Source organism: Saccopteryx leptura, chromosome 5 (assembly GCF_036850995.1).
Source record: "Saccopteryx leptura isolate mSacLep1 chromosome 5, mSacLep1_pri_phased_curated, whole genome shotgun sequence".
Taxonomy (NCBI): Eukaryota; Metazoa; Chordata; class Mammalia; order Chiroptera; family Emballonuridae; genus Saccopteryx; species Saccopteryx leptura.
The window spans coordinates 3044239-3071547 of record NC_089507.1 but is presented as its reverse complement, the minus strand read 5'-3'; the positions used below and the strand labels follow the sequence as shown (position 1 = coordinate 3071547).

The 27309-nt window shown below is 60.2% G+C and overlaps 1 protein-coding gene across 1 annotated transcript in view; it reads left to right on the top strand.

Moving 5' to 3' along the window:
- The window catches only part of SORCS2 (sortilin related VPS10 domain containing receptor 2), a 352373-nt gene that overhangs the window by 298944 nt on the left and 26120 nt on the right, over nt 1–27309 (top strand). Inside the window, exons 4-5 of the mRNA XM_066385291.1 lie at nt 18879–19043; nt 26717–26790. Of these exons, the coding sequence (XP_066241388.1) occupies nt 18879–19043; nt 26717–26790 (239 nt within the window). The remainder of the gene's footprint in view (nt 1–18878; nt 19044–26716; nt 26791–27309) is intronic.

The following is a 27309-nucleotide window of genomic DNA, read 5'->3' as shown; positions in this document are numbered from 1 at the left end:
ACCCTGGTGGGTCTGGCGTTCCAGCAGCGTCTATGGCTCTCTCCTCTGGGCCACCGTGTGTCCCCAAGGTTGGGGGGGGGCAGGTGGGATCTAAGGGAAAAGGGCAATGCAGATCCCATGTTTTCTGTTGATTGGGGGGGGTTGAGGCTGGGACCACACACAGGAGCCCTCACACCCCTGGCCAGCAGTCCTGCTCCGGGACCAGATGTGGTGACCATGCCTGCCCCACCTCAAGCCCACTGACCCTGCTGTTCCCACTGGGCTCCCCTTCCACGGACTGCCCTGCACCCCGCTTCCCAAACCGGGCCTCTGGGCAGGAGCAAGCTGGCCTTTGAGGTCCACCCGTGGCCTCTCCCGGGAAATCTGTTCTTTGTCTGAGGGTGTGGGTCCTTCCTACTGAGGGCACTAAAAAATGGCCTTTCGTCTATGAATGGGTCGGGTGGTAGTTTTCTTTAAATGTCCCTCCCTGGGAGAAATAAAAGGTGGCGGTCTCGTGTGGGCCCTGCATCGGTGGTCACGTGAAGGGTGATGGTTGGCCAGGGAGCCTGAGAACCTGCAGCTCTGCGTTTGTGCCCACGGGCGCTGCCAGCTCACGGGTCACACCTGCTCCCCTGTCTCTCCTGCTGTCCCTTGGGAGGCCTCAGTCTTCAGCTTCCACGTGGCTGTCACCACCTCCAGGAAGCCTTCCTTATCTGCCCTCCGCACTTAGATGCTCCTCTTCAGTCTCCCGCCAGTGCCCGTGGCTCCTTCTCTCCCCACCGTTCCCTGCCAGCCTCCCCTAGACCCTGAGCTTCCAGAGGACAGGGACCACGTCCCACTGTGTGTCCTTGCTCCAGGGCCTGGCACATAAATGACCAGAATGGAGGGAGTGTCAGGGCCAGAGTAGCCGTGAGGATGGACGTGGGCTCCCGGGGATGGGACAGGAGCCATTCACGCCAGCTCCGCCCCACCATGAGGGTCAGCTTGGGGGGTGAGGCCAGCCCCGCCCCACCATGAGGGTCAGCTTGGGGGGTGAGCAGGAGCCGAGCTGGGGGGCAGGGACTCTGCCCGCCACCCCCTTGGCATCCGCGCCTCTTGTGCATCACTGGTCAGTGCTGCCCACCGGCCTGGGTGGATGGGGTCCCTCAGAGTCTGGACGCAGATGCCGTCGGCCCCTCGCTGCGCGGTTCTGTCTGGCTGATGGGCCCTGACATCTTATTTGCCTGCATCGCGGGGCACTCGTGCGCCAGGAGAGCCGCTTCTACAAAACTTTGACCGTCATCGTCCCCAGGCTGACCGTGAGGCCGATGATCCTCTCCCCGGGCCGTCTCCCCGGGCCCCCGACTAATTACGGCCAACGTGCTAAAGTAAGGTTCAGTGTCAGGGACTTGGTGGAAGTCTTAGCAGCCCTGACACTACTGCTGTCACGTGCGTGGGAAGGTGCAGTCAGCTCTGGTCCAGCGGGGAGTTGGAGGAGGAAACTCTAGGGTGACGCTGTTTCCCCCACCCCACCCCGGTCCCCGTGTGTCCCTCCCCACTCACGGGGTGGGTGCTACCCAGTCACCCGTCACGAGAGTCACATGGGGGGTGAGGACATGGGGCTGTCCCTGAAGTCTGTGCTTCTGTCATTTCTGGGGACCCCCGCCCCAGCCCAGTGCTGCGGTCTGTCTCTGTGGGCACACGCCTCCACGCCACTTGAAGGGCACTCAGACAGGGCTCCCAGGTGGGTCATTTCATGACGTGTCTGCAGAGTCAAAGCTGGCTTCAGTCTCGTGCTGGCCGGGGTCTCAGAAGGGAGCTTCCTTGTCTCGAGAGACCAGCCCAGAGCCGAGCGGGGTCCGCGTGCGGGTGGGTGGTGCTCTCTGGGATTCTCCAGTGCTTTAAAAATGCAGCCAAGTGGGGTGTGTGTGTGTGAGGGGTGTGAATGTGTGTGAGAGTGTGCACATGTGTAAATGTGTGCGTGTGTGTGGGAGGTATGGTGTAGTGTGTACGTGCACGTGTGTGTGAGGGGTGTGTATGTGTGTGTGAGTGTGCACATGTGTAAATGTGTGCGTGTGTGTGAGATGTATGGTGTAGTGTGTGCGTGCACATGTGTGCGTGAGGGGTGTGTTTGTGTGAGTGTACACATGTGTAAATGTGTGTGTGTGAGATGTATGGTGTAGTGTGTGTGTGCACATGTGTGCATGAGGGGTGTGTATGTGTGTGTGAGTGTGCACATGTGTAAATGGGCGTGTGTGTGAGATGTATGGTGTAGTGTGTGCATGCACATGTGTGCGTGAGGGGTGTGTATGTGTGTGTGAGTGTGCACATGTGTAAATGTGCACGTGTGTGTGAGAGGTATGGTGTAGTGTGTGCGTGCACATGTGTGTGAGGGGTGTGTATATGTGTGTGAGTGTGCACATGTGTAAATGTGTGCGTGTGTGTGAGAGGTATGGTGTAGTGTGTACGTGCATGTGTGTGTGAGGGGTGTGTATGTGTGTGTGAGTGTGCACATGTGTAAATGTGTGTGTAAGAGGTATGGTGTAGTGTGTGCGTGCACATGTGTGCGTGAGGGGTGTGTATGTGTGTGTGAGTGTGCGCATGTGTAAATGTGTGCGTGTGTGTAAGAGGTATGGTGTAGTGTGTGCGTGCACATGTGTGCGTGAGGGGCGCGCTGGATGTTCACTTTTCTAGGTGGCCAGTTCGTTGCCTCCATCTAAATCTGTTCTCAAAGGACTTAGAACCAGGAAGGTTGGGAGTCGCCGTGAGGATGTGCAGAGGTGGTGGTGTGCTGGGCGCTCCGGCAGGTAGAGCACAGGGCAGGGAGCACCTGATTCTGGGGGTAGGGGCGGGGTGGGGTGGTGGGGGAGGCAGGGGGACTTGCAAGCAGTCGGCCCCCCAGGGTGCACAGACGGTGCTGGGGGCTGTAGGTGCGGTGTTTCACGCCTTCTGCCCCCCGCGGTTTGCGGGAACTCCCGGTCTGTGCACGCCCCAGGACTCCACCCACACCCACTCGCCCTGGCTGGCCGTGTGCACACAGGGACATGGGGGGAGGTGGGGTCCCGCGGCGCCTTGGGACTCGGCAGGACACCGTGCACGCCTAGCACCGCGCCATCACGTCCCGTGAAACGCAAACACCACGGGGCTGAACAGCAGCTCTTGGAGGGACTAGACACACTGCAGATGGAAGCTGCCACCCCTCTGCGCCTTGCGGGGAACCTGCGATGCAGCAGGTGCCTCCTAGGGTTCTGAGGGGCGTTGAGTGAAGCCGGAAGCTTGGGAGTCAGCAAAATCCAGAAGAACTTAGGCTGACGAGCCGAGGTCCGTGGGGGGTGGTTCACCTGGGCAAATCCTGGCACCCGCCCGCACAGGGTCTCCCCAGTCCTGCCAGGTCCCTTTGAGAAATCGTCCCACTACCCAGTGAGTGACGGGCAGAAGGCTCTCTCGCTTACCCTCCAGCATTCGATACTTTGTCCGTTCCTCCAAACATTTAGAACAGAGACTCCACGGCCCGAACCGTGAGCATTTCTCTGGAAGGCCAGCCCCATACAGTCAGGACATGCACGGTTTCTCTCCAGAGGGTTGGATAAAAATGTAAATAATTGACAAAATTAAAAGAATAGCAATTCTTTAGGCTCCACAAACTGGTGTGAAATCCGTTTCCGTGGGTGTGGGTTCCCTGGTCCGCGTAACAGTGGGGGGGACTCCGGGCTGGGAGGCAGAGGGAGCAGTGAGGACCCACCATGGGGCTTGCCGGCAAAAGGTCGACTCCCTGGTCCTCCCAGGGCCCCTTGCCAAGCCTGGCAGGAGTTTGGTAACCGCCGGGGGGGGGGGGCGGTGAGCAGGAGCCGCTCTGAGTTCACGCGGCGCACAGGAAGGTGCAGTGGTTAGCTCTGCATGCGCAGTGTGCAGGCGCCGTGGGGCGTGGGCTGCGGGTGCTGGAGGGCTGCGGGCCGCTGTCCGAAGCTCGGGAGGAGGCTGGGCTGCAGGCCGCTGTCCGGAGCTCAGGAGGAGGCTGGGCTGCAGGCCGCTGTCCGGAGCTCAGGAGAAGGCTGGGCTGCAGGCCGCTGTCCGGAGCTCAGGAGAAGGCTGGGCTGCGGGTGCTGGAGGGCCGCGGGCCGCTGTCCGGAGCTCAGGAGGAGGCTGGGCTGCAGGCCACTGTCCGGAGCTCAGGAGAAGGCTGGGCTGCAGGCCACTGTCCGGAGCTCAGGAGAAGGCTGGGCTGCGGGTGCCGGAGGGCCGCGGGCCGCTGTCCGGAGCTCAGGAGAAGGCTGGGCTGCGGGTGCTGGAGGGCCGCGGGCCGCTGTCCGGAGCTCAGGAGGAGGCTGGGCTGCAGGCCCAGCTGCGTGCTGGTGGCCGGGCTGGTGGGGTTCTGTTATAAACAAGGAGATCACCCCGACAGGCCAGACCAGAAATCTGGAATGTTTCATGGGGATTGTGGGAGTGACAGCAAGGTGGCTCGGGCCTGGGAGGGAGGCACGGGGCATGGGGACAGTGGGTGGGCGCCGGTCCAGGCCGGGCCACGTCCTCCTTCTGCATGGCCTGGGGGCTCCGGGTCGAGCCTCCTGCTGCCCTGGCCTTAGCCTGCGGGGGCCCATGTCCATCTCTTCCAGGACAGGCCTCCTCTCTTCTTGTGCCTGCTGGGGGGCGGGCCCTGTACGGGGGCTGAGCTTGCACTGCTGCCCTTGTCCTGGCAGCTACCCGCAGGGTGGGACCCCAGGGCATCATCGGTGTGAAAACACAGGTCAGGTCGGAGGTCGCACGGGGTCGTGAAGGTTGACATGGAATTGCCTCTCCTTCCAGCTGTGGTGCCTTGCGTCTGCCCGCAGGGCTCCTCCCCTGCTCGTAGGACAGTGACCCCAGCCAAACAGCACAGGAGAGGAGGCCAAGGGGGTTCCCTGGGAGCCGAGGGGGAAGGGAAGGGGGGCTCGGGCCTGGGAGAGCCCACAGTCACACACCCTCCAAGACTCCCCTCCATCCGAAGGCTTCCCGACTCTCCCTCCAGCTGGGAGCGATGCCTCCTCTGAGCGCCCCCCCATGCACACGCACATGCATGCACATGCACATATGTGCACACGCGCACAGCCCATACCCGTGGGCCTTCCCCCATCCGAGCTGGGCTGTCCCGTTTTCTAGCCAGTCACCTCCACACTGCAAGCCCCGCCCCAACAGGCACCCACTGAGCCAGGCCCTGGGAATCCCCGTCTCTGTGGGCTGCTTAGGTCACCCCAGGGTGGAAAGTGAGTTCCATAAAGCGGCCGCGTGCTTCTTTCTGAACAATTATAAAATCCATTGCAGCAGCAATCAGAAAACAGAACAACTGGCTATTACCGGGACACGCTCTATGCTCATAACTTAAAGAGCTTGTTTTAAAAACCGACTGTAAAACCACTTAATTACTTGGTTTAATAACCAGCCATGTGGAAATGACATTCCCTCGGTGTGCGTTTGGAGGTGATTTCTGGCAGACGGAGCTCTGCGTGGTGCACATTGCGCCAGGCTCCCCAGGGCTGCCTTCCAGTACCCCTGTGAGCCCCTCTCACGGTCATGTGGAGCCTCACAGAGCCCCACGGGTCAACAGCTGGTCACCCCTCTCCACATTAAAGGTGGAGAGCCCAGGACAGGGACTTTGTGGTGCCTGCCAGGGCAGCTCATGAGAGTTAGACTGGGACAAAATTCTGAATATTTTGACTGCAAATCTTGTTCTTTCCACCATGCTTACCAACCTGCCTTTCATTCAGCCAGACATCCACCCATCCATCCACCCATCCATTCATTCACTCACCCATCCATCTGTCATCTATTCATCATCCACCTATCCACCCATCCACCCACCCATCCATCAGACTTCCACCCATCCATCTATCCACCCATCCACCCATCCATCCATCCACCCACCCATCCATCTATCATCCTTCCATCCATTTATCCATTCACCCACTTACCCATCTTTTCTTCCATTCATCCACTCATACATCTACCCATGCATCTATCCATCTATCCATCCATCTATCCATTCGTCTATCCAAGTGTCTTTTATCTATATTTTATCTATCCAATGATTGTAAAATATGGGAGGAGAGAGAGAGTGTGTGTGTTGGGGGGGGTGGTCAGATGAAATCAAAGTGACAAAACATGGTTTTGTGAGAGGAGGGGAGGTAGAGAGACAGACTACTGCATGCACCCCAATCGGGGTCCATCCAGCAAGTCCACCATGGTGAGATGCTCTGCTAATCTGAGGCATTGCTCCATTGCTCAGCAACCAAGCTCTTCTTAGCACCTGAGGTGGAGGCCATGGAACCATCCTCAGTGCTCAGGGCCAACTTGCTCCAGTGAGCCATGGCTGCAGGAGGGGAAGAGACAGAGAGAGAGAGAGAGAGAGAGAGAGAGAGAGAGAGGAGCGAGAGGGGGAGGGGTGTAGAAGCAGATGGGCGTTTCTCCTGTGTGCCCTGACCGGGAATCGAACCTGGGACTTCCACACACCAGCCAACACTCTACCATCGAGCCAATTGGCCAGGGCCTATAACATGTTTCAAGCATCTAAACCCTTTGAAAGACAAAATCTTATGCAGAAACCCAATCAATAAATCAAACCAAAGAAAAGCCTCTCAGGCTAAGACTGGTTGGGCATGTAGAGGCTCCTCACTGGCTTGACCTCAGGTGGGCTGGACGACCTCTGGGCAAGATATTGTCCTCTCTGAAAAGCGGGGACAGTTACAGAATCAGCTCTCGAGGAAGAGCCAGTGAGCAAACACACAGGCAGACGCTGCCCGAGTGAGTGCCCACAGCCCGTCACTGTCACTGCTCCTTCTGTGGTGACTGTGGTTACCACTGTGGTTACTGTTATGGTTGTTGTCACTGCCGTCGTGGTTGTTGTCACTGCGGTGGTGGTTATTACTTCTGCAATGATTCTCTCCCGCTTGGTGAGTTCTGCACGGTGTCACATCTGCACAGTCATAGCGAGTCTGTAAATTATTAATCAGTCTAATCAAGGACGATGTGGGGTTAATGACATTCTGATCTGAGGAGGGCCCAGAAATACTCACATTCTGCCCCAGCATGCAGCCCCTCGCCCGGGCTGGCTCCCGAGGGAGAGAGACGACAGCTCACGGAGGAGGAAAGCCACACCCTGCTCCTTGTCAGGCCCCAGGGCCTCCTCTTCCCACTCCCCACCCCCACCCGCCTCGGCCTAAGACTCGGGTAGAAGGGAGAGACAAAAAGGGGAGCACAGAGGGTGCAGGGGGTCCGCTCCTTCTCCAAGGGTGGATGCGTGCTCCCGGGGCCACAGAACTGACTCACGGTCACACAGCTACGTAGCCCGGCCAGAGTTCAGCATAGATCTGCCGGATTCCAAAGCCATTTCTTCTGTGTCTTGTAAGATTGAGCTTATTACAAAAATGACCATTCAGCAAGGTAGGGATCCCCCCGTCACTGGAGGTATCCAAGCAAAGGGGCACTATCGCAGTGATCTCAGTATCAGAAAGTGTGTGAAGCCAGCTTGGAGGCTCAGCAGCTCGGCCTGCCTCCAGTTCCTAGCTGTCACCATGTCTTGAGTGACAAGAAGGGCCAGGCCTGCCCCCACCCCTCACTCCCCTCCGGGTCCAGCCCCAGGAAACGGTGTCACCAAGGGTCTCACCGGGACCCAGAACCGCGGTCACATCGGTCTTCATGTGAGTGCCGAGAGCCCTGGGGGAATCCCCCCCCCCAGCTGCTTCCCTGGAACTTGAAGCAAATCATCACTCATTTGTGGGCAGAAGGATGAGAAGAAATTGACAAAGCCGACCGTTCATCTGTCCCCTTGTGGCCATGCGTTTGTCTAATTCACCCAGCGCTCATGGAGCCTCCATTCCGGGGTCGGCCCTGGCCCAGGCCCGGGGCCACAGCCTGCCACTGAGAGCGTGAGCCACAGGGCCCACTGCTGGCTGATGGCGCATGGGCGTGGACGGGGGCACCGTCTCCCATGCCTCCCCTCCCTGGGGTCCCCGTGCCCGGACTCTGACAGTCGGTCAGTGCTTCTGGCTCAGCCCTCACCATGCCTGAGCGTCCTGTGAGTCTGCCCACGTGAGCTTCCTGTGGCCCCGGTGTCCCTGGGACTGTCCTCTCCATCTCAGTCTCTTCTTCCTGAAAGACTATAAGTGCCACCAGGGACTGCTCCCCCCACCCCCGGTGCCCCAGGCAGGAGCAAGGCGGGAGGGGGAGGGTGTCCAGACTTTGCAGCCCCCACGGCCCTCTTTCTCCGTCTCCACGGCCTCCTCACCCACCTCCTGCGGATGGGTCAGCTGGTCAGCTCACCCCTCTGCAGTTGTGCGGTGGCTCCTAGACACCCCCATTGCTGAGTGCCCGGGCCCCCCTTAGCGTTGATGACCGCCCTTTGGTGCTTCTGCGGTCATCGTCTGTCTTGCCGCCACGGGACCGCGTGCTCCAGGAACCCAAGGACAGAGAGGTGCCCGTGGCCTGTCTCCCGCACCAGGTGGCATTGGCTCCATGATCCCACGAGTGGAGCGCTGCAAGCCGGGCGGGCCCCTTGCCCACGTCTGCCGTGGGGGTGGGGGTGGGGGTGGGGGTGGGGGCAAGGGCTGACCGCCGTGGTTAGACCCCACCTCCCACTCACTGCCCACGTGGCGGTCACTGCCCTCTCTGGGGGTGTCAGACGGGGACAACGATAGTGACGACCTCCTCGGAGGTTTGTCGAAAATGTGCGTGAAGCGTCCTGTCCGGTGCCCAGCACAACGCAGAGTGCCCTGTAAATGCTGCGTGGGATGACTTTTGTCACCGGCTCTGCGACGTGGAGTGACGTCGATGTGTTTCTTTTGTGCCCACCTGCCCTGCCACGGGCAGCAGCTGGAAGGCCGTGGTCTGGGCTGCCCGCTGGGGACTGGATTTCCTTCCCCAATATGAGGTTACCCTTCAGCTCTGCCTTCACTTGATGCTGCTGCTGAGGCCACAAGGTACCCGTGGTCCCCGCACTGATGGCCGCGGCCTTGACCGCTCAGTGCCGACGCACGGTCAGCCCCCGGACATTCACCTCAGGCCGTGCGTGAGCGGCCACTCCTCGAAGCCATCTCAGCGTGGCCACCAGCTTAGCCAGTGGTGGCTGTGACTCCTCAAGGTCTCATCGCCTGTATTTGAAGAGGCTTCGAAGATTCCACAGCTGTTTCCAAAAGCTGTCCTCGTCTGTCCCCAGGAGGCCGCCGGGGGAGCCAGGGTGGACACGGCGTCCCACGCGGGTGGGAGCTGTCAGACAGTCCCCCTGGTCCTGCCGTCCGGGCAGGGGCAGGTCAGTGAACAGGTCATTCACAGATCTAATTGCACACGCTCGATACAGCCGTCCTGGCGGGAGCCCGGCTTCCAAAGCGCAGCCGCTACGGAGGATCTGCCGGCGTCCCTCTGCCCGAGCACGAGGGCTTTTTAGCTGTGCCCCCCGAGGTCTTCAGACAGCCCAGCGAACACAACCCCAACGCGCCCCCTCCCTCCAGGTCCCCCGCGCCAGCCCCTTGGGGACCGAGGTCCTCAGGAGTTAGAGGGGAGGGGTTGGCGGGACCTCGCACTTCACAAACGCTGCCCCGACACGAGTTTACCGACAAGTCCAAGCTCAAAAACGGAGGAGACGAGTTCTTTTCCTACGACCTGGAGGTGTGTTCGCCTCATCTAGTTACTGCTGACCAGGCACTGCCGTCCCGGGCAGCCTCTGGTCACTGGGAAGAGGGTCTGACCCTCTGTGAAGTTTACAAATGTTTCTGGGGACGCTGCCTGTGTTTCAGTGATTGTCAGGCCAGTGCTTAAAACGGAGCCGGCCCTTTCCGGACAGTCGATGTGGTGGTTGTGTTGTTGGGCCTGTTAGTTCCCGGCGCCCCCAGGGGCGGGAGGAGGCTCGCTGTCGTGGGGAGCCGGGTCTCAGGCACCATCCTGGCAGGCCAGCCACACGCCGGCCATGCTGGTGGGAGCAGTCCACCTCTCTGAGCTTCTGGGTTTTGTCCATAAGAGGCAAAAATGTCTCCCACCGCATCGCTCGTGGGAAACTACAGTGAGAACGCGGGCACCGGTGCCCAGCTCAGGGCGCAGGGCCGGGCACACAGAGCTGCCCAGCTCAGGGCGCAGGGCCGGGCACACAGAGCTGCCCAGCTCAGGGCTCAGGGCACAGGGCCGGGCACACAGAGCTGCCCAGGAAATGGTGCCGCCTTCTCACCAATGAGCCCTGCTTGAAGGAGTTCCTGTCTACACAGAGACAAGACTTGGAGACAGAAGCCACTGTCACCCACGCCAAAGAGGGTGGATTCAGGGGCTGGTTTCCATGGTGACCACTCCAGCAGGTCACTGACGTGGGCACAGGCCCCCAGTGGGCAGCAGTTCTCAATGCATGGGTCATGTGGGGAGGCTGACCTCTGCCCTAATGCAGGTCAGCAGGAGATCCCACCTGGATAATTGCCACGGCCCCCTGCTCACCCTCCCAGGCTCTCTGGTCTGTCCCCCCACCAGGACCTGTGCGTCACCACAATTAAGAGAGAAGATGGCCAAGGGCCGCCGGGCAAAGCAAGAAACATCCCAAAGCAGAGTGTGCGGGTGCAGCTGGCCTCCGGGGAGGAGGAGCAGTCCAGGAGGGCTGGCACACGGGCCAAGTGCTGGCAGGGTTAGCAGCCATGGTCACAGGAGAGTCATGCATGCCAGACTCCAGAGCCGGGTGGGAGAGGGACCCTGAGAGGTGGGAAGCCACAGGGACATGACGTGGCTGGCTGACATTTACATAAATTCAGGTGACCTGTGGCCCTGACCGGTTGGCTCAGTGGTAGAGTGTCAACCCGGTGTGCGGAAGTCCTAGGTTAAATTCCCGGCCAGGGCACACAGGAGAAGCACCCATCTGCTTCTCCACCCCTCCCCCTCTCCTTCCTCTCTGTCTCTCTCTTCCCCTCCCGCAGCCAAGGCTCCATTGGAGCAAAGATGGCCTGGGTGCTGAGGACGGCTCTGTGGCCTCTGCCTCAGGTGCTAGAATGGCTCTGGTTGCAACAGAGCGACGCCCCAGATGGACAGAGCATCGCCCCCTGGTGGGCATGCCAGGTGGATCCCGGTCGGGCGCATGCGGGCGTCTGTCTGACTACCTTCCCGTTTCCAACTTCAGGAAAATACAAAGTAAATAAATAAATAATTTAAACAATGAAATTCAAGTGACCTGTGAACTTCTCCAAGAGCAGACCCTCTGGTTTAAGAAAGCGCAGACAGGACCGTGGATTTCTGCAAGCCCCCCGCCCATACGTCATCCTAAGTCGGAACTTCGGCACAGGAAAGACTGTTGTCTTGCCATCAGCTGTTGAGGCGACGGATGTGCCCAAGGTCACTGGACGTGGAGACGGCAAAGCCACAGCTCGGTTGGACTTCGTCCTGTGCCCCCCCCCCCCCGACTCATGGTCACGCACACCAAAGACCATCCTCACCTGGACCGACTTTTCTCCCAGAACTGCGAGCAGGCGACCTGTGTGTGCGCTGCCGATCCTGGCGGGACGCAGTCGCTGCCGGAGTGGAGTGTGCGTGGGTGGCGGGGGGGTTATTTTCGCTCATCATGACTCACGCTCTGCACAGATTCTAATCTGAGACCCGGGGGTGGACGGCCGCTGTCTCTTATTTGTCTCCTCTGTCTGCCTCTCCCGGTATCACAGCCAGACGTCTGTGTCCCCAGCTGGGCACATCTGCTGGGTCCAGGAATAGCCAGGCAGTTGGGCTTACATACGAGGATGCCTCAATGACACCGCTCGGGGGCTGGAGTGGGGGCCCTTTGAGGGCTCTACTTGGCAGAGGGCAGACTAAAAAAAACCCCACATCTTCTCCGTGGTGAAGAGTTCTGAATGGAAGCGTCAGGTCTGCAGCCAGAGCCCCAGCAGAGACGTGAAGGGGTTTCCGGGCGCGGCTCCTGTTCCTTCTGAAGTCAGAGAGGTGGCTCGCGTGAGCTCTGCTGCGGCGGGTGGAACGTGGGCACCACCTTTCGGAGGAGATGGTGGGCGCCTCGGCCCAGGAAGGTTAACTTGACAGCTGAGCAGGGCGGGGTGGAGCCACCTGTGGTTCCTGCAGGGGACACACAGGTGGCAGCAGGTCACAGAGTGACAGGAGCCAGCATGCAGCATGGGTTGGGGCAGAGAGTGCATCCTGGGGTCCCCTATGGGTGAGGGCACTCAGGGCTGCCCTCCTGGGCGCCCAGTGCCCATAATGGGCCCCCACCCCCCACATCTACCATTGCCCACCAAGTGGGTCGTCTTCTCACGGGAGAGACAGACCTCATCTACAGACCTGCCGAGTGACCAGACTCGCTTTGGAGTTGGCAAAATATCCAATAAACATGTCAATAATATGATCTACCAAAAACAAACAAACCAAAAAGCACATGATTTCTTTGAGAGGAAGAGGGCCCCCCCCCCTTTTCCTTCCCAAAGCACCAGCGTCACAACAACAAAGCCAGCTGTCGCGGTCAGGGTATCTGCTGTGGGGACTGGCGAGGTCTGCAGACACATCGCTTCATTTAAAACTCTCCCAGTGCCCTCTGCCGTGGGAATCCCTGTCTTCGTTTATGACGAGCCAGCTGAGGCTCAGAGATGTGAATGAACACCCCCAAGGCTGCCCAGCTTTACGGGGGCCCCGTGAGGGCTGAAGCCCAGCTCTGTGAGCCTCCCGAGCCGGCACGGTCCGTTCGCTCACATTGTGTGCCACGGTTTACACCAGCCGTGTGACCTCCCTGGAGGCCTGGGGCTGTCATCAGAAGGACGCCCATCCTGCAGGTTGTCATCTGAGATGCTGATCGTGGGGTACCAGGCACCTGAGCCCCGGATTCCAACCTGGTTCTCCTTCTTGACACAAGACACAGCCGCCCTCCCCCGCCACCCCGGGGCCTCCTCTCTCCAACTGGCCCGGGAGACGGGTGATACCAGTGTGTCTTCCTCAGCACCTGGGAGGAGGGAGCTCCTGCGGGCCTGGTGTGGGCGGTGCTCTCTGCCGACTTCACTTTGTCCCTGGGGTGGGCAGAGGGGGCAGGGGACAGGGTCGTGCAGCTGGTGGGCACGGAGCTGAGAAGTGGCAGGAGCTCTGGGCACCCCCCCCCAGGGCCCTGGAGAAAGTGCAGGTTCTGACGCCGCGGGCCCAGGATAGAGTCCGGTGATGCCGGTTCCGGAGGTCACTGTCTGGGGGAGAGCTATGGAATGACGGGGGCTCCGCGGTGTGTGTCCTGGGCCGTCGCAGAGCAGTCCTGGGCTCCGTGGGCTTCGCGCTCTTGAAATGCTTCCTTCTTGTTGCCGCTCAGGGGACCCTGCGTTGGCATTTGGTGCCGAGCCCTACAGGTGATGGCTCTGATCCAGAGACGGACACTTCAAATGAATCGGTCAACTATTTCTCCTTTACTGTGTTACCTCTGATGTTGAAACACCCGGCCTCGGCCTCATGGGCCCCAGAAACTAGTGCAGGGACCTTATGTTTCCCTCAGAATAGTAAGCAGGTAAAACACACTGTTTAAAATAGTCTGGGCCCTGGCTGGTTGGCTTAGTGGTAGAGCGTCGGCCTGGTGTGCAGGAGTCCCGGGTTTGATTACCAGCCAGGACACACAGGAGAAGCACCCATCTGCTTCTCCATCCCTCCCCCTCTCCTTCCTCTCTATCTCTCTCTCTTCCCCTCCTGCAGCCAAGGCTCCATTGGAGCAAAGTTGGCCCCGGGCACTGAGGATGGCTCCATGACCTCTGCCTCAGGTGCTAGAATGGCTCCAGTTGCAACAGAGCGAGGCCCCAGATGGGCAGAGCATCGCCCCCCGGTGGGCATGCCGGGTGGATCCCGGTTGAGCGCATGCGGGAGTCTGTCCCTGCCTCCCCACTTCTCACCTCAGGGGAAAAAGTTTAAAAATAAGAAACAAAATAAAATAGTCTGGTTCCCAGTTTGGAAGAACAGTCTGCCAGCCTCTGCCGGCTGGCGTGGGGCTAATGGAGTTGTGTCTTTGCTCCACTGTCCCTGTCCTTGTCAACATCCTTTCCCCACCCCCCACCCCTGCATCTTTCCTGGCTTACTCATCCCACTCATGCCCAGAATAGCCCCCGATCCAGATTGCTGGGCACCTGGCCAGGACAGCTTTCTCTGGGTCTGTCCCCCCTTACTTTAGCGCCACCCTCGGATGTGCCTTTCGTTCTGACTGAGGGGCTGTGATGGAGAGGCAGCCCTGGACCCAGGGCCCGTACTCTGTGTGGGAGGAGCACCAGTGCCTGGTATTGGGAGATGACCCCTGCCGGCCTGGGGATATGGTAGTGACGTCCATGTGGGCCTTGCCAGGCTGCACAGCCTCTCTGCCTGGAGCGAGGCAGACTCACAAAGAGAACACTAGGGAACGTTGGGCTGGACCAGAAGAATGCAGAAGATGCTGGGGAGAGAGCAGTGGAGGGATTAGAATACCTCTGTGTATCCCAGAGGACTTCCTGGAGGAGGTGACCTGTGAAAGGCACTTGGGTGGATGAGGATGTATTGGACAACCAGATAACAAGGGGAAGGGTATCTCTATCATAAAAAAAAACCAGGCTAAACTCAGGCTGGAGGTGGGCAGGGGTGCCTGCAAAGCAGGGACACCCAAAACAAGTGAGAAACATTCAGTTTTGTTGAAGCTGTCCAGAATTTGGGTCTCAGAACATTTGAAGGTAGATGTTTCAGTTTTTTATCACACATGGGTTTTACGTCATTTTGAAATATAAAAATCTTATTCTGAATGACCAATGGTGAGCTTGGAGAGGGTCTTGGTCCCACTGTGCATCTCAGATGTGAACGGTCTCAGAGAACTACAGAAACACACCAGGAGTTTGAAGGGGCTGACGCCTGAGTGTGAGGGAGGGGACAGAGGAAGCAGAATGGAGAGGAAGGGCAGGGACCCCCCTCACCCATGTGCCTTTGGACATGCTGTCTGTCCACCCTCCCGTGTGCCTGCCAGTGAAATTTCCATCTATTCTTCAAGGCTCATCTGGGTATCACCTTCTCCAAGAAGCCCTCCTTCTTGTCCTCAGGCCTGCCCTGCACCTGGATGCTCTTCCCCCACCCCAGAAAGCCCTGTGTATACCTAAATCCTTGCTTGACCTTGTGACTTTAGCAGCTGTGGAAGAATGAATGCATGAGCCTGACCAGGCGGTGGCGCAGTGGATAGAGCGTCGGACTGGGACGCAGAGGACCCAGGTTCGAAACCCCGGGGGTCGCCAGCTTGAGTGCAGGGTTGCCGGCTTGAGCGTGGGATCATAGACATAACCCCATAGTCGCTGGCTTGAAGCCCAAGGTCACTGGCTTGAGCAAGGGGTCATTCGCTCTGCTGTGGTCCCGGTAGAAGCACATATGAGAAGGCAATCAGTGAACAACTAAGGTGCCACAACAAAGAATTGATGCTTCTCATCTCTCTCCCTTCCTGTCTGTTTGTCCCTACCTGTCCCTCTCTCAGACTGTCACACACACACACACACACACACACACACAAAAGGATGAATACTTGAGCCTTCAGTGATATGTGATACTTTGAGCTGTGAAGAGGAACAAGTGAATGAGATTTTTAAAAATGACTTCTACTCTCTAGGGTTACTTAAATACCCCTGGGAGTGCCTTTCTCCCAAAGGAGAAAAGTAAATAATCCCCTAAGGAGGCACAAGCTGAAATGGAGCTATTCATTCATTCATTCATTCATTCATGCGTGCGCTCCCGTCTCCATCCAGCATGGATTAACAGCCCCATGTCGGGCCTGCACCACATGCTCAAGGTACTTACTAACAAGGGCTTAAGTCATGGTCCCCATGCTCAGGGCCCAGTCTAGTGGGGAGGTAGAAAAGTAAATAGGAATTTCATTGTAAGGACATTTTAAAAATGCATTACAAGAAAATGCGGACTTCGCTGGCCAAACGGCCCCAATGGCTTGCAGGTTGCTTGCTGCCTGGGTGGGGAGCACAGAGCCCGACCCTAGAGCGTGGCGTGGGTGTTGAGTGAACCCCGCCGTGTCCAGCGAGGTGTGTCATACAGGACGTCTTGGCGACCTGTCATGTTTTCCCGGTTGGGGAAGCCAGGTGTGGGATAGAACAGCAGCAGGCCCATGGGGTCACGTCAAGGAGGACGTGGGAGCCGTGGAAAGCTCCCAGCAGCCTGAGCCAGAGCCATTTAGGCAACAAAATAACCATTGGAGCATTGGCTTACAGCTCAAAGTAAAAGGCACATATTCATGAGTCCATAGCAGTATGAATAAATCATTGAGCTAGTCAACAAGTGGGGAGAAGGGGCGAGTATCCCATGTGGAAGATTTCCCAGTAGTGTAGGCAGCCGCTGCACCCCCGAGGGTGCGGGGTGTGCTCGGTGACGTCCGCCTGCAGGGACAGTGTGCCAGGGCCAAGAGAGGGACAGCACCATGAAACCTGAACAGCACAGCCTGGCCAGCGAGGGCAGCACCCCCAGGGACAGGTCACATAGACAGCACACCCCCGGATACACCACCATGAGGATGGCACTGCCCCCCTGTGCTCTTCCTCCCCCAACCCTGGAACCCCAGTGTCTCCCTGAGAAAGACGGCAAGCAGACCCAAACAGGGACAGCCGACAAGACACCCGGTCAGGGTTCTTCCAGCCGCCAAGGTTGTAAACAGCAAGGGACATCTGCGAGAGACTGTCACGGCCCGAAGGGGCCTGTGGAGATGTGAAGACCTGAACGAACATCACGTGGGATCCCGCATGGGACCCTGGGCAGAGAAACACATTAGTGGGAGGACTGGTGACGTGGGACCCAGGTGTGGAGCTCAGATAACACTGATGTGTTCTGCGTGGGTTCCTTAGTTGTGACATGTATGTCAGGCTGATGGAAGGTGAAGGTAAGAGAGGAACCCTGATAGCCCTGGCCGGTTGGCTCAGCGGCAGAGCATCGGCCTGGCATGCAGGAGTCCCGGGTTCGATTCCCAGCCAGGGCACACAGGAGAAGCACCCATCTGCTTCTCCACCCCTCCCCCTCTCCTTCCTCTCTGTCTCTCTCTTCCCCTCCCACAGCCAAGGCTCCATTGGAGCAAAGTTGGCCTGGGCGCTGAGGATGGCTCCATGGCCTCTGCCTCAGGCGCTAGAATGGCTCTGGTTGCAAAAGAGCATCACCCCAGATGGGCAGAGCATCGCACCCTGGTGGGCATGCCAGGTGGATCCCGGTCGGGCGCATGCAGGAGTCTGTCTGCCTCCCAGTTTCCAACTTCAGAAAAATACAAAAAAAAAAAAACCTAAAAGAGGAATTTTGGGGGTCATGGGGTGTATGAACTCTGCAACCTTTCTTTCCATCTCAATGTATTCCAAATAAAAGTTTATTTAACATTTAAAAAATGACTTCCAACGCCACCACTTAAAACCAAGGATTATGAACATCCCCAGGGTGTCCTTCCGTTCTCTCGTTTTTCCCCTTAGATCGAGGTGTAATGAACACACCGCACGGTCCTGGTTTCAGGGGTGCTGCGTGACGATTCTGTATTTGTGTCCATTCCGAGAGGGTCGTGGCCGTGAGCGGAGCTGACAGCCGCCCCCTCACGCACGTACTCCCAGCGTTTCCTCCCCGTGAGCAGAGCTCACAGCCGCCCCCTCACGCACGTACTTCCAGCGTTTCCTCCTAGGGGTGAGAGCTATTCACCTCTACTTTTTAAGCAACTTTCCAACACACAATACAGTTTCATTGACTGTAGTCACCCCGTTTCCCCGGGGCTTGACTTGATAACTGGAGGTTTCAATCCTAGCTGGTCTGTTTCTCTGTGTCCGCGAGCGGGGTTTCGAATCCGCAGATCAGTGAGGTCGCATGACGTCGTCTCCCTCCACCTGTCTGAGTGATTCCACGTTGCGTCCGGTCCTGCCCCCCCGCGGTCCATCCGTGTCGCTGCAGGTGGCAGCCACGACTTCCTTCTTGGGTACAGCTGCGTAATAATCCTTTTCTTCTTATTTTATGCATTTTCCACCAGGGAAATGATCCTTCCTGTACACGCTGGCCATGGACACATTGATACTGTACTTCCTTATCACTTTGTCCATGTGGGGTGTGCAGACATTTGACACCTGCCTGTCATTCGAACCCTGCTTCTGTCACGGGCATGCGTGCTCCCGCATCACCCAACGTCTCCGCAAACATGACTGTGCGCTCGCTGCCCCCCCCCCTGCCGGTTCTCCCCCACCCCCAGTTTGTCCTGTGTGTGAGCGCAGCTAGAACAGCACCCCCACACACGTCTGTGCCCACCTTTCAGGACCAGCCCCGGGAGGGTCCCGTGGGTCTCCTTCAGAACCGCGGCTGGCGGGGCGAGAGACGGGCTCTGGGCCCGAGGAGATCGGTGAAGGTGCCTGGGGAGCTCCTTCAGGTTTCCCCGGAAAGAAAGAACATGTTGGATCCTCATTTGTTCCCATAAAGGCGGGAGCGTTTCTGCAGCTCACTGGTTTGTGCTCGCTGTGCTCACCTGTTTTTGAGAGGAACGGCCCCCCAGGGGAATAAATGTTGGCTTTGGGAGGCCCTCCCAGTGGGGCGTCCACACAGAAGGGGGCCCACGCCTTCTCCCTCCCAGGGAAGCGTGCTCGCCGGGGGCCAGGCTAGTCCCGTCCCCGCCCCGCAGCTCCGGGCCCAGCGGAAGTGCTGGAGGCCCACGAGCCACCATGCGAACCGAACCTGGGCTTTGTCCTGACTGACTTGCGGCCTCGGCAGTTTGCCTGACTTCTCCGTGCCTCAGTTTCCCTGTCTGCCAGGCAGAAGTCACCCTGGCCTAACGAGGATGTCCTCGCAGAGCTCTGATCGCAGGCTCCCTCGGCACCCGGTACCATGCCGTCTCCCCGCTCGACAGGCAGGGAAACCGAGGCACGGAGTGGTAAGTGGGCCTGCCGGGGCCGCGCAGACGTGGACCTCGAGCCGCGCCGGCCCAGGGCCTGCCCCTCATGTCTGGCTCTGTGTTGCAGGTCATCCTGGTGAGCTCCTCGCGCGGCAGCGGGGAGGAGAGCCTCTTCCTCAGCACGGACGAGGCCTCCACCTTCCGGAAGCAGCGTATCCCCTTCTCCCTGGAGATGCTGATGTACCACCCCAAGCAGGAGGACACGCTGCTGGCCTACAGCAGGGAGAGCAAGGTGAGCGGGCCAGGGGGGGGCCCGGGGCTGGGGCTGGGGCACTGGATCCCGCCAGCACCTCTGAGGCCCGGGGAGGGGGGCCCGGGGCTGGGGCACTGGACCCCGCCATCACCTCTGCGGCCCGGGGGGGGGGGCTGGGGCACTGGACCCCGACATCACCTCTGCGACCCGGGGGGGGAGGAGTGCCCGGGGCTGGGGCACTGGACCCCGACATCACCTCTGCGGCCCGGGGGGGGGGGGCTGGGGCACTGGACCCCGCCATCACCTCTGCGGGCCGGGGGGGAGGAGGGCCCGGGGCTGGGGCACTGGACCCCGCCATCACCTCTGAGGCCCGGGGAGGGGGGCCCGGGGCTGGGGCACAGGACCCCGCCATCACCTCTGCGGCCTGGGGGGGGGCCCAGGGCTGGGGCACTGGACCCCGCCATCACCTCTGCGGCCTGGGGGGGGGCCCAGGGCTGGGGCACTGGACCCCGCCATCACCTCTGCGGCCTGGGGGGGGCCCAGGGCTGGAGCACTGGACCCCGCCATCACCTCTGCGGCCCGGGGGGGGGGGCTGGGGCACTGGACCCCGCCATCACCTCTGCGGGCCGGGGGGGAGGGGGGCCCGGGGCTGGGGCACTGGACCCCGCCATCACCTCTGAGGCCCGGGGAGGAGGGCCCGGGGCTGGGGCACTGGACCCCGCCATCACCTCTGCGGCCTGGGGGGGGGCCCAGGGCTGGAGCACTGGACCCCGCCATCACCTCTGCGGCCCGGGGGGGAGGGCTGGGGCACTGGACCCCGCCATCACCTCTGCGGGCCGGGGGGGAGGGGGGCCCGGGGCTGGGGCACTGGACCCCACCATCACCTCTGCGGGCCGGGGGGGGGCCGAGGCTGGGGCACTGGACCCCACCATCACCTCTACGGCCCGGGGGGGCGGCCATCGGGGCGCCCGCTGTGTTGCAGCGTGTGAGGACCCAGCAGGGTCCGGGAGCGGGGCCCTTGGCACTAGCGGGGGGCATCTACACATAGAGCTGATTGTCAGGACTGTCCCACCCGCCTCCCCCCTGCACGCCCCTCCCACATGCGGAACATCCCTGGCGCTTTCTCAGCCAGCACGCCGGGCCGCGCCCTCAGCCTGGGCCTCTTCCACCTGACTCACACCGACAGGTGGGGTCGTCCTCAGACCCCAAATCAGCACCCGCTCCCCTGGGGCTGTGTCCAGTCGCCCACGGGCAGGTTTGCGGGTGACCGAGCAGACCCTGGCAGTGGAGAGCTCTTTCCCGGGCTGGTGTGGGGGTGTGGGAGTAGGAGAAGTGCTACCCCCATCCTGGGGGTTGAGGCAGAGGGCTGGGGTTAGGGTTAGGGTGCTGGTAGAGCGGTCGGCCCGCTAGTAGGCGTCCCTGGAGCCCTGGTCTTTCGTGGCTTTCGACAAATTTATTTTCTCACAGTTTTGGAGACCAGAAGTTTAAATTCAGTGTCAGTGGGACGACCTCAAGGGGTTGGCAGGGCCCCGCTCCCTCTGGGGGCTCCAGGGAGGACCCTCCCGTGCCTCTTCTGGCTTCTGGCACCTGTGGCTGGGGGGTCACGCCAGCGCCTGCACCGCTCGGTCCGCCCCGCCCTCCGCATCGCGTGTGCGTCCGTGTGTGTGCGTGTGTGTCCGTGTGCAATCTCCCTCCGCCCCACCCCAACCCGGACAGCCTTCCCATCTAAAGATCTTCATCGAATGACCTACGAGGTCCTATCCACAGGTTCTAGGGGTTAGGACGGAGCTGTCTTATGGGGGGCCATTTTCAGTCTGCCACCCTGCCCTCAAGGGGAGGCGAGGCCCCCAGTCTCAGGAAAGGCCCAGGGGAGTCCTGGCCCTGAACGGAGTAACGCAGCACCTGCCAAACTGGAGAACAGCAGGCAGCGCACCCTGCCTCTCCCGCCTCTCCTGGCACCTCCCAAGGGCCGACCCCAACCAGAAGTCAGAGGGAGAGAGCCTGTGGGTGCCGTCCGTCTACATGGGGGGCTCCAGGGTAGAGGGGGGTGGGCAGGGCAGAGCATGCACTTCAGGAGCCTTCCTGTGCAACCCCCAGGCCCGTGGGGGCCCCTGCTCCGCGTGCTAACAGATTCCAGAGCGCCTCTTTCCCGGACGATTGCAACGTGCAATCCTGTGTTCGTGTTGTTATTTGATTATTGCCTGCACCTCCACACGCATTCGGGGTGAGCTCCTCGGGCACAGGCGGTGCCTGGTCCTTTTGAATTCAAGTTCCTGGATGAAAATATTTGTTGGGTGGATGGATTGAGGACAGATGGGTGGATGGATGGAAGGGTGGGTGGGTGGTGGATGGATGGATGAATGGTGAATGGATGGATGCTAGATGATTGGATATATGGTAGATGGGTGGTAGATTGATGGGTGGATGGATGGATGGTGAGTGGGTGGATGGATGATGGATGAATGGATGGATGGATGGATGGATGGTTGAATAGCTGGATGGTAGAAATGGCTGTCGAATGAATAAATGAATAAATGCATGGATGATGAATTTCAATGAAAAGTGATCACACAGGTAAGGGATCTCCGATCGGAGACCCCTGGGGTGGCGTGAGCCGGGGCTCTCGGCAGGGCCTGGGCTCCTTGCCCAGCTCTAGTCCTCGCTGACCGGTGCCCGCAGGTTTCCCTGGACTCACAGGCTGCCTCTCTGCTCCCAGCACCTTCCATCGGGACGGAGTGTGCTTCTGGGCGTGAACAGTGCAGCTGGTCCTCCCTTGTAATTAGACCAGAGCACAGTCACAGAGACTGATTTTCCTGCAGACACTGTGTTGCAATTGCTCTTTAATTTATGGCACCCTGAAAAATTAATAGAGCTGAAACCTCGGTTCTTTTCCTTGGTTCTTCTCTGCGGCTATAAGGAGAGAAAAAGGAGAGAAAAAAAGAAAATAAAGGCCTCATTATGGTTGTAAAAGGGATGGGGAATTTGAGGAAATTGATAACAATAATAGGGCTGTGGGGATTTTTAGGGCTCTATGGTTTCCGAAGCCCCCCTGACTCCCTGGAGGCAGGGCAGTGTTGTGGCCCCCGGCTGACCTGGTGCATCAGGCAGGCGTCTGCTGCTGCCCTGCGGAGCGACACACAGCCCCCGCCCCGGTGGCTCGCAGCGGCAAGCCTCGCTTCCTGTTCACGGGCCTGGGGACTGGCTGGGATTCCGCCGGAATTCGCCGGGATTGCCGAGAAACGGCTCCTGGCTCCGGGCAGGGTTCCGGTGTCCACACGTCTCTCTAGCTGGGGACACACCACTCTCATGATGGAGGGCAGAGGTCCCCGAAGCAGAGGAAGCCACACACATGGCGTTAGCATGCCTGCCATGACCTGGAATATGTCACAACCCCTCACACCATCGGCCGCAGCAAGCCACAGGCCAGCCCGCGCGTCAGCAGGGTGGGGGCGTGAACCTTCCGCACACAGGACCTGGCAGGTTTATACAGAAGCAGGTGCCTCTGTTTTCCTTTTTCCTCTCCCTCCCCGATGCCTGTCCCTTCCTGCAGCAGACAGACACCCAGCCCCCTCTCCGTCTGCCCTGTCCCTGGCTTTCAGGTCCCTCCTTCGCCGTGTCCTTGTCATGTTGGGCACCGGGGCAGCCCTCCTGCGGGAGAGCCTCGGGCAGTGGGACTTTCCTTTCGAGGCTCCGCCCACCCCATTAGGCTCCTAGGATCAAAAGGGAGGGAGAGCTGGGCAGTCCCCTCCCCGTGCCTGCTGACCGGCTCTTTGGGGACCCTGGCAGGAAACTGATGTGCCCCCATTTCCCAGCATCCCCACGTCAGAGCCCGGGGTACTGTACCTACCTGAAACACGTTGCGAGGCCACTGTTACCATTCTCTCCTGCCCCCCAACAACAGCCTCCTCTGCCCCCAGCACTGAACATTGGATCTGAGCCTGGGGCCTGCCTCTCAGAAACTTAGCAGGGGAATCAAAGACAACCTTGGGGTGGCCAATCAGGGAAGCCTTCCTGGAGGAGGGAGCTTAAGCAGGGAGCTGAGAGAACGGGTCAGGGTGGCCTTTCGCTTTGTAGTACAGCTGCAGAACGACACAGAGGGCTGCACAGGAAGAGAGAGAAACACGACCACCCACGTCCTCCAGCCTCAGGACGACGGCGTCTGCGTCTCTCCACGCCGAAGAGAAGGCAGGGGGGCGGGCGGCCGAGAGGGTGAGGGGGGACAGGCTGGGGGTCCCCGTGGAGGAGGCGCAGACTGGACTTCACAGTCAGGGAGGACTCGGGCTTTCCTGGAATCAGAGCACGGTTTTGTGAGCAGCGAGGGCCTTGCGCCTCTTTGCTCCGACCGCCTGTGTCTGACAGGGCCCAGGGGAGGGGCGGACAGCACTCGGGATGTTTTAAGCAGAAGAGTATTTAGCCTGGGGGGTGGGGTACTCTCGAAAATGTTGGGAGGGCTGGCGGAGGGGGCTTCAGGCCAGATGCCCAAGGATCCCCCCAGAAGCCTGTGGAGATGTCCCACCTGGGGACCTTCTGCCTGTGCCGGGCCCAGGCAGGACAGTGGGGGACCAGGAGCCTCACTCACTCATCAAGGTTGAGAACACAGAGCTGAGGTTGAGACCTGGGCCTCTGAAATCACCCCTGCTGCCTCCCACGCTGCCTGGCAACATCCACAGACCCGGGGTGGGCTGCTGGGGTGCAGAGCGTAGCTGCTGCGTCCACCACCGCCCCTTCCCCTTCCCCTCACTGGCCAGCAGGAATGATTCGACGTGCAGAGCTCAGCTGCTGTGTCCACCACCACCGCCCCTTCCCCCTCCCCTTGCTGGCCAGCAGGAATGATTCGACGTGCAGAGCTCAGCTGCTGTGTCCACCACCACCACCCCTTCCCCCTCCCCTTGCTGGCCAGCAGAAATGGTTCCACGTGCAGAGCTCAGCTGCTGCGTCCACCGCCGCCCCTTCCCCTCCCCTCACTGGCCAGCAGAAACGGTTCCACACGGCAGGAAAGTGCCTCCATGTCACGTTCACCTTCCGGAGCCCACGCCAGTGCATCCGTCTGACCCGGAACCTAGCTGCAAGGGAGTCTGAGCCTGGTCGGAGCTCAGCTTTACGGCCTCCGCGATACAGCAGGCCCCTACAGCGAGGGGAAGAGGGGTGTTGGGCACTAACCGCCACGCCCAACGCGCACAGGAAACCCAGGCGGCCTTGCAGAAACTTGGGTAGAAGTGCAGGACCTCGGGGCACACACTTCTGTGACTCCACCTTCCCCTGAACTCGCCCCCCGCCTGTACCTTCACGTCTCCCTGCTGAGACTTCTGATCCCTGTACCTTTCCGTCAGAGCAGCATGTGTTCTGGTGCACAGACCTCGTTCCCCTCTGAGAGCGAGTGACCGAGAGCCTATCAGCCCTTCCACAGGACGTCCCCGGTGGGTTTGCGCTGCAGTCCCCGGACGTCCCCGGTGGGTTTGCGCTGCAGTCCCCGGACGTCCCCGGTGGGTTTGCGCTGCAGTCACAGGACGTCCCCGGTGGGTTTGCGCTGCAGTCCCCGGACGTCCCCGGTGGGTTTGCGCTGCAGTCACAGGACGTCCCCGGTGGGTTTGCGCTGCAGTCCCCGGACGTCCCCGGTGGGTTTGCGCTGCAGTCACCGGACGTCCCCGGTGGGTTTGCGCTGCAGTCCCCGGACGTCCCCGGTGGGTTTGCGCTGCAGTCACAGGACGTCCCCGGTGGGTTTGCGCTGCAGTCACAGGACGTCCCCTGTGGGTTTGCGCTGCAGTCACAGGACGTCCCCGGTGGGTTTGCGCTGCAGTCCCCGGACGTCCCCGGTGGGTTTGCGCTGCAGTCACAGGACGTCCCCTGTGGGTTTGCGCTGCAGTCACAGGACGTCCCCTGTGGGTTTGCGCTGCAGTCCCCGGACGTCCCCGTGTGGGTTTGCGCTGCAGTCACAGGACGTCCCCGGTGGGTTTGCGCTGCAGTCCCCGGACGTCCCCGGTGGGTTTGCGCTGCAGTCACAGGACGTCCCCTGTGGGTTTGCGCTGCAGTCACAGGACGTCCCCTGTGGGTTTGCGCTGCAGTCACAGGACGTCCCCTGTGGGTTTGTGCTGCAGTCACAGGACGTCCCCTGTGGGTTTGCGCTGCAGTCCCCGGACGTCCCCGTGTGGGTTTGCGGTGCAGTCCCCGGACGTCCCCGGTGGGTTTGCGCTGCAGTCACAGGACGTCCCTGGTGGGTTTGCGCTGCAGTCACAGGACGTCCCCGGTGGGTTTGTGCTGCAGTCCCCGGATGTCCCCGGTGGGTTTGCGCTGCAGTCCCCGGACGTCCCCGTGTGGGTTTGCGCTGCAGTCGCCGGACGCCCCTGGTGGGCTTGTCCTTGCTCATTTCCTGGTATTTGTCTTTTATTAAGAGACATGGTATCTCTGCAGCAACTGACGGTGCGTGGTATAGAATCGCCTCCCGTGGGCACAGATTGGAAAGGCTTCGTAAAGTTCCTGGGCCGGTGTCATAAATGCACGCGGCTCGCCCATGACGTTGGCGATGATGCCACCCGTGAATGCGGAGGTCTTATCACCTGCCTGCCTCCCGGGAACGGAGGGCAACAGTACTCCTTTTTAACTCGCTTGCTGCCCGGGGATATGGGTAGCACTCTCCCCGTTTGCAGATGGGTAAATAGAGGTAGGAGGTGGAACTGGCCCCGGCCTGGTCACTCAGATGACCTGGAGAAAAAGAACTAGAGGGGACCGGTCATCCTTCACTCCTCAGGCAGTGGTCCATGACGCTCAGGCCTATGAGATGGGAGTGGCTGCAGTTCAGTGAGCGCTGTGGGACTTTGAGCAACTAACTTAACCTCTCTGAGCTTAAGTTCTGTTGTGTGTGTGTGTGTGTGTGTGTGTGTGTGTTTGACAAGCTCTCAGCTCAGTGCCTGGCTGCTTGGCTGCTGCCAGCCTGTCCCGTTGAAGCCCTAACATAAATTCAGTACAACCGGTCGATGTTTACTGAGCACCTACTACGTACGTGCCGGACACAACTTCACCTGCTTAATAAGGCGACGAGCTCCTGGCCCTCCTGATGCTCATGTTCCATCACAAACTTTCTGCAAAGCCCCTTCTACCCTGGGGCAGGTGTCGGCCGGCGGACAGTGGCCTGCCACCTGCTTTGTGAGTGACGTTGTATTGGCACAGGCCTGTCCTGTCCCTTGCTGCTTCCTGCCCCAGAGGCAGGGAGGAGACATCGCTGCAGAGAGACCACGTGGCCCGAAGAGCCGGAAACATTTACCCTCTAGCGCTCGAGAGAATATTTGACGGTCCCTGCCCTGGGGACCGATGTGTTCATTTATTCAGTGTGTCCAGTGGCAACGGGCCTGGGCCAGGCTTGGTGACAGGGGTGCACCAGGCGGGCTCTCTGCCTGTGAGCGGATCGGGTTTTTGCAGAGCACCTAGAAATAGAGGTGGGATGTAGCCAGGACTTCTCCCTGCATAACCTTATCTCTTGGCTCCTCCCAGCTGGCTTGTGGTCTGGAGTAGCTCTTTATGCAGGGCCACACCAGACTGTCAGCCTCCTGGGGGTTGGTCCGTACCCCCGGTGAGCACAGGGCCAGCTACCAGCAGGTCCTCAGTCAGGGCTGGACAAAGACCGGCAGTCCTCGTGGGCGGGGGGAGGTCAGCCTGTCGCGGAGGTTTATTCCTGACATCACGACCCAGCATTTGTTTCTGTTCTCTCTGCCCTAAAGGTCTATCTGTCATTCGACATGGGGAGGAAGTGGACGCTTCTGCAGGAGCGGGTGACCAAAGAGCACGTGTTCTGGTGAGAGCGCACGCACCCCGAGGGGACCATCAGCCCCGCGGGCCCCAGCTCAGGGCCCCCGCCTGCCCCCACTGTCCCCAGCGCTGCACCCTCCTCCCTCAGGGGGGCTTTCCTTCTGCTCCGCTGAGTGATGCAGAAATGTTGAAGACCTGGGGCCGGGCACCCCCGGGCCACACGCCCTCGGCCCAGTCCATTTCCCCCGGACCACACGTGTCCTCGGCCCAGTCCATTTCCCCCGGACCACACGTGTCCTCGGCCCAGTCCATTTCCCCCGGACCACACGTGTCCTCGGCCCAGTCCATTTCCCCCGGACCACACATGTCCTCGGCCTAGTCCATTTCCCCCGGACCACACGTGTCCTCGGGGCCACACGTGTCCTCGGCCCAGTCCGTTTCCCCCGGGCCACACGTGTCCTCGGCCCAGTCCGTTTCCCCCGGGCCACACGTGTCCTCTGCCCAGTCTGTTTCCCCTGGACCATACGTGCCGTGACCCAGTCTGTTTCCCCCGGGCCACACGTGC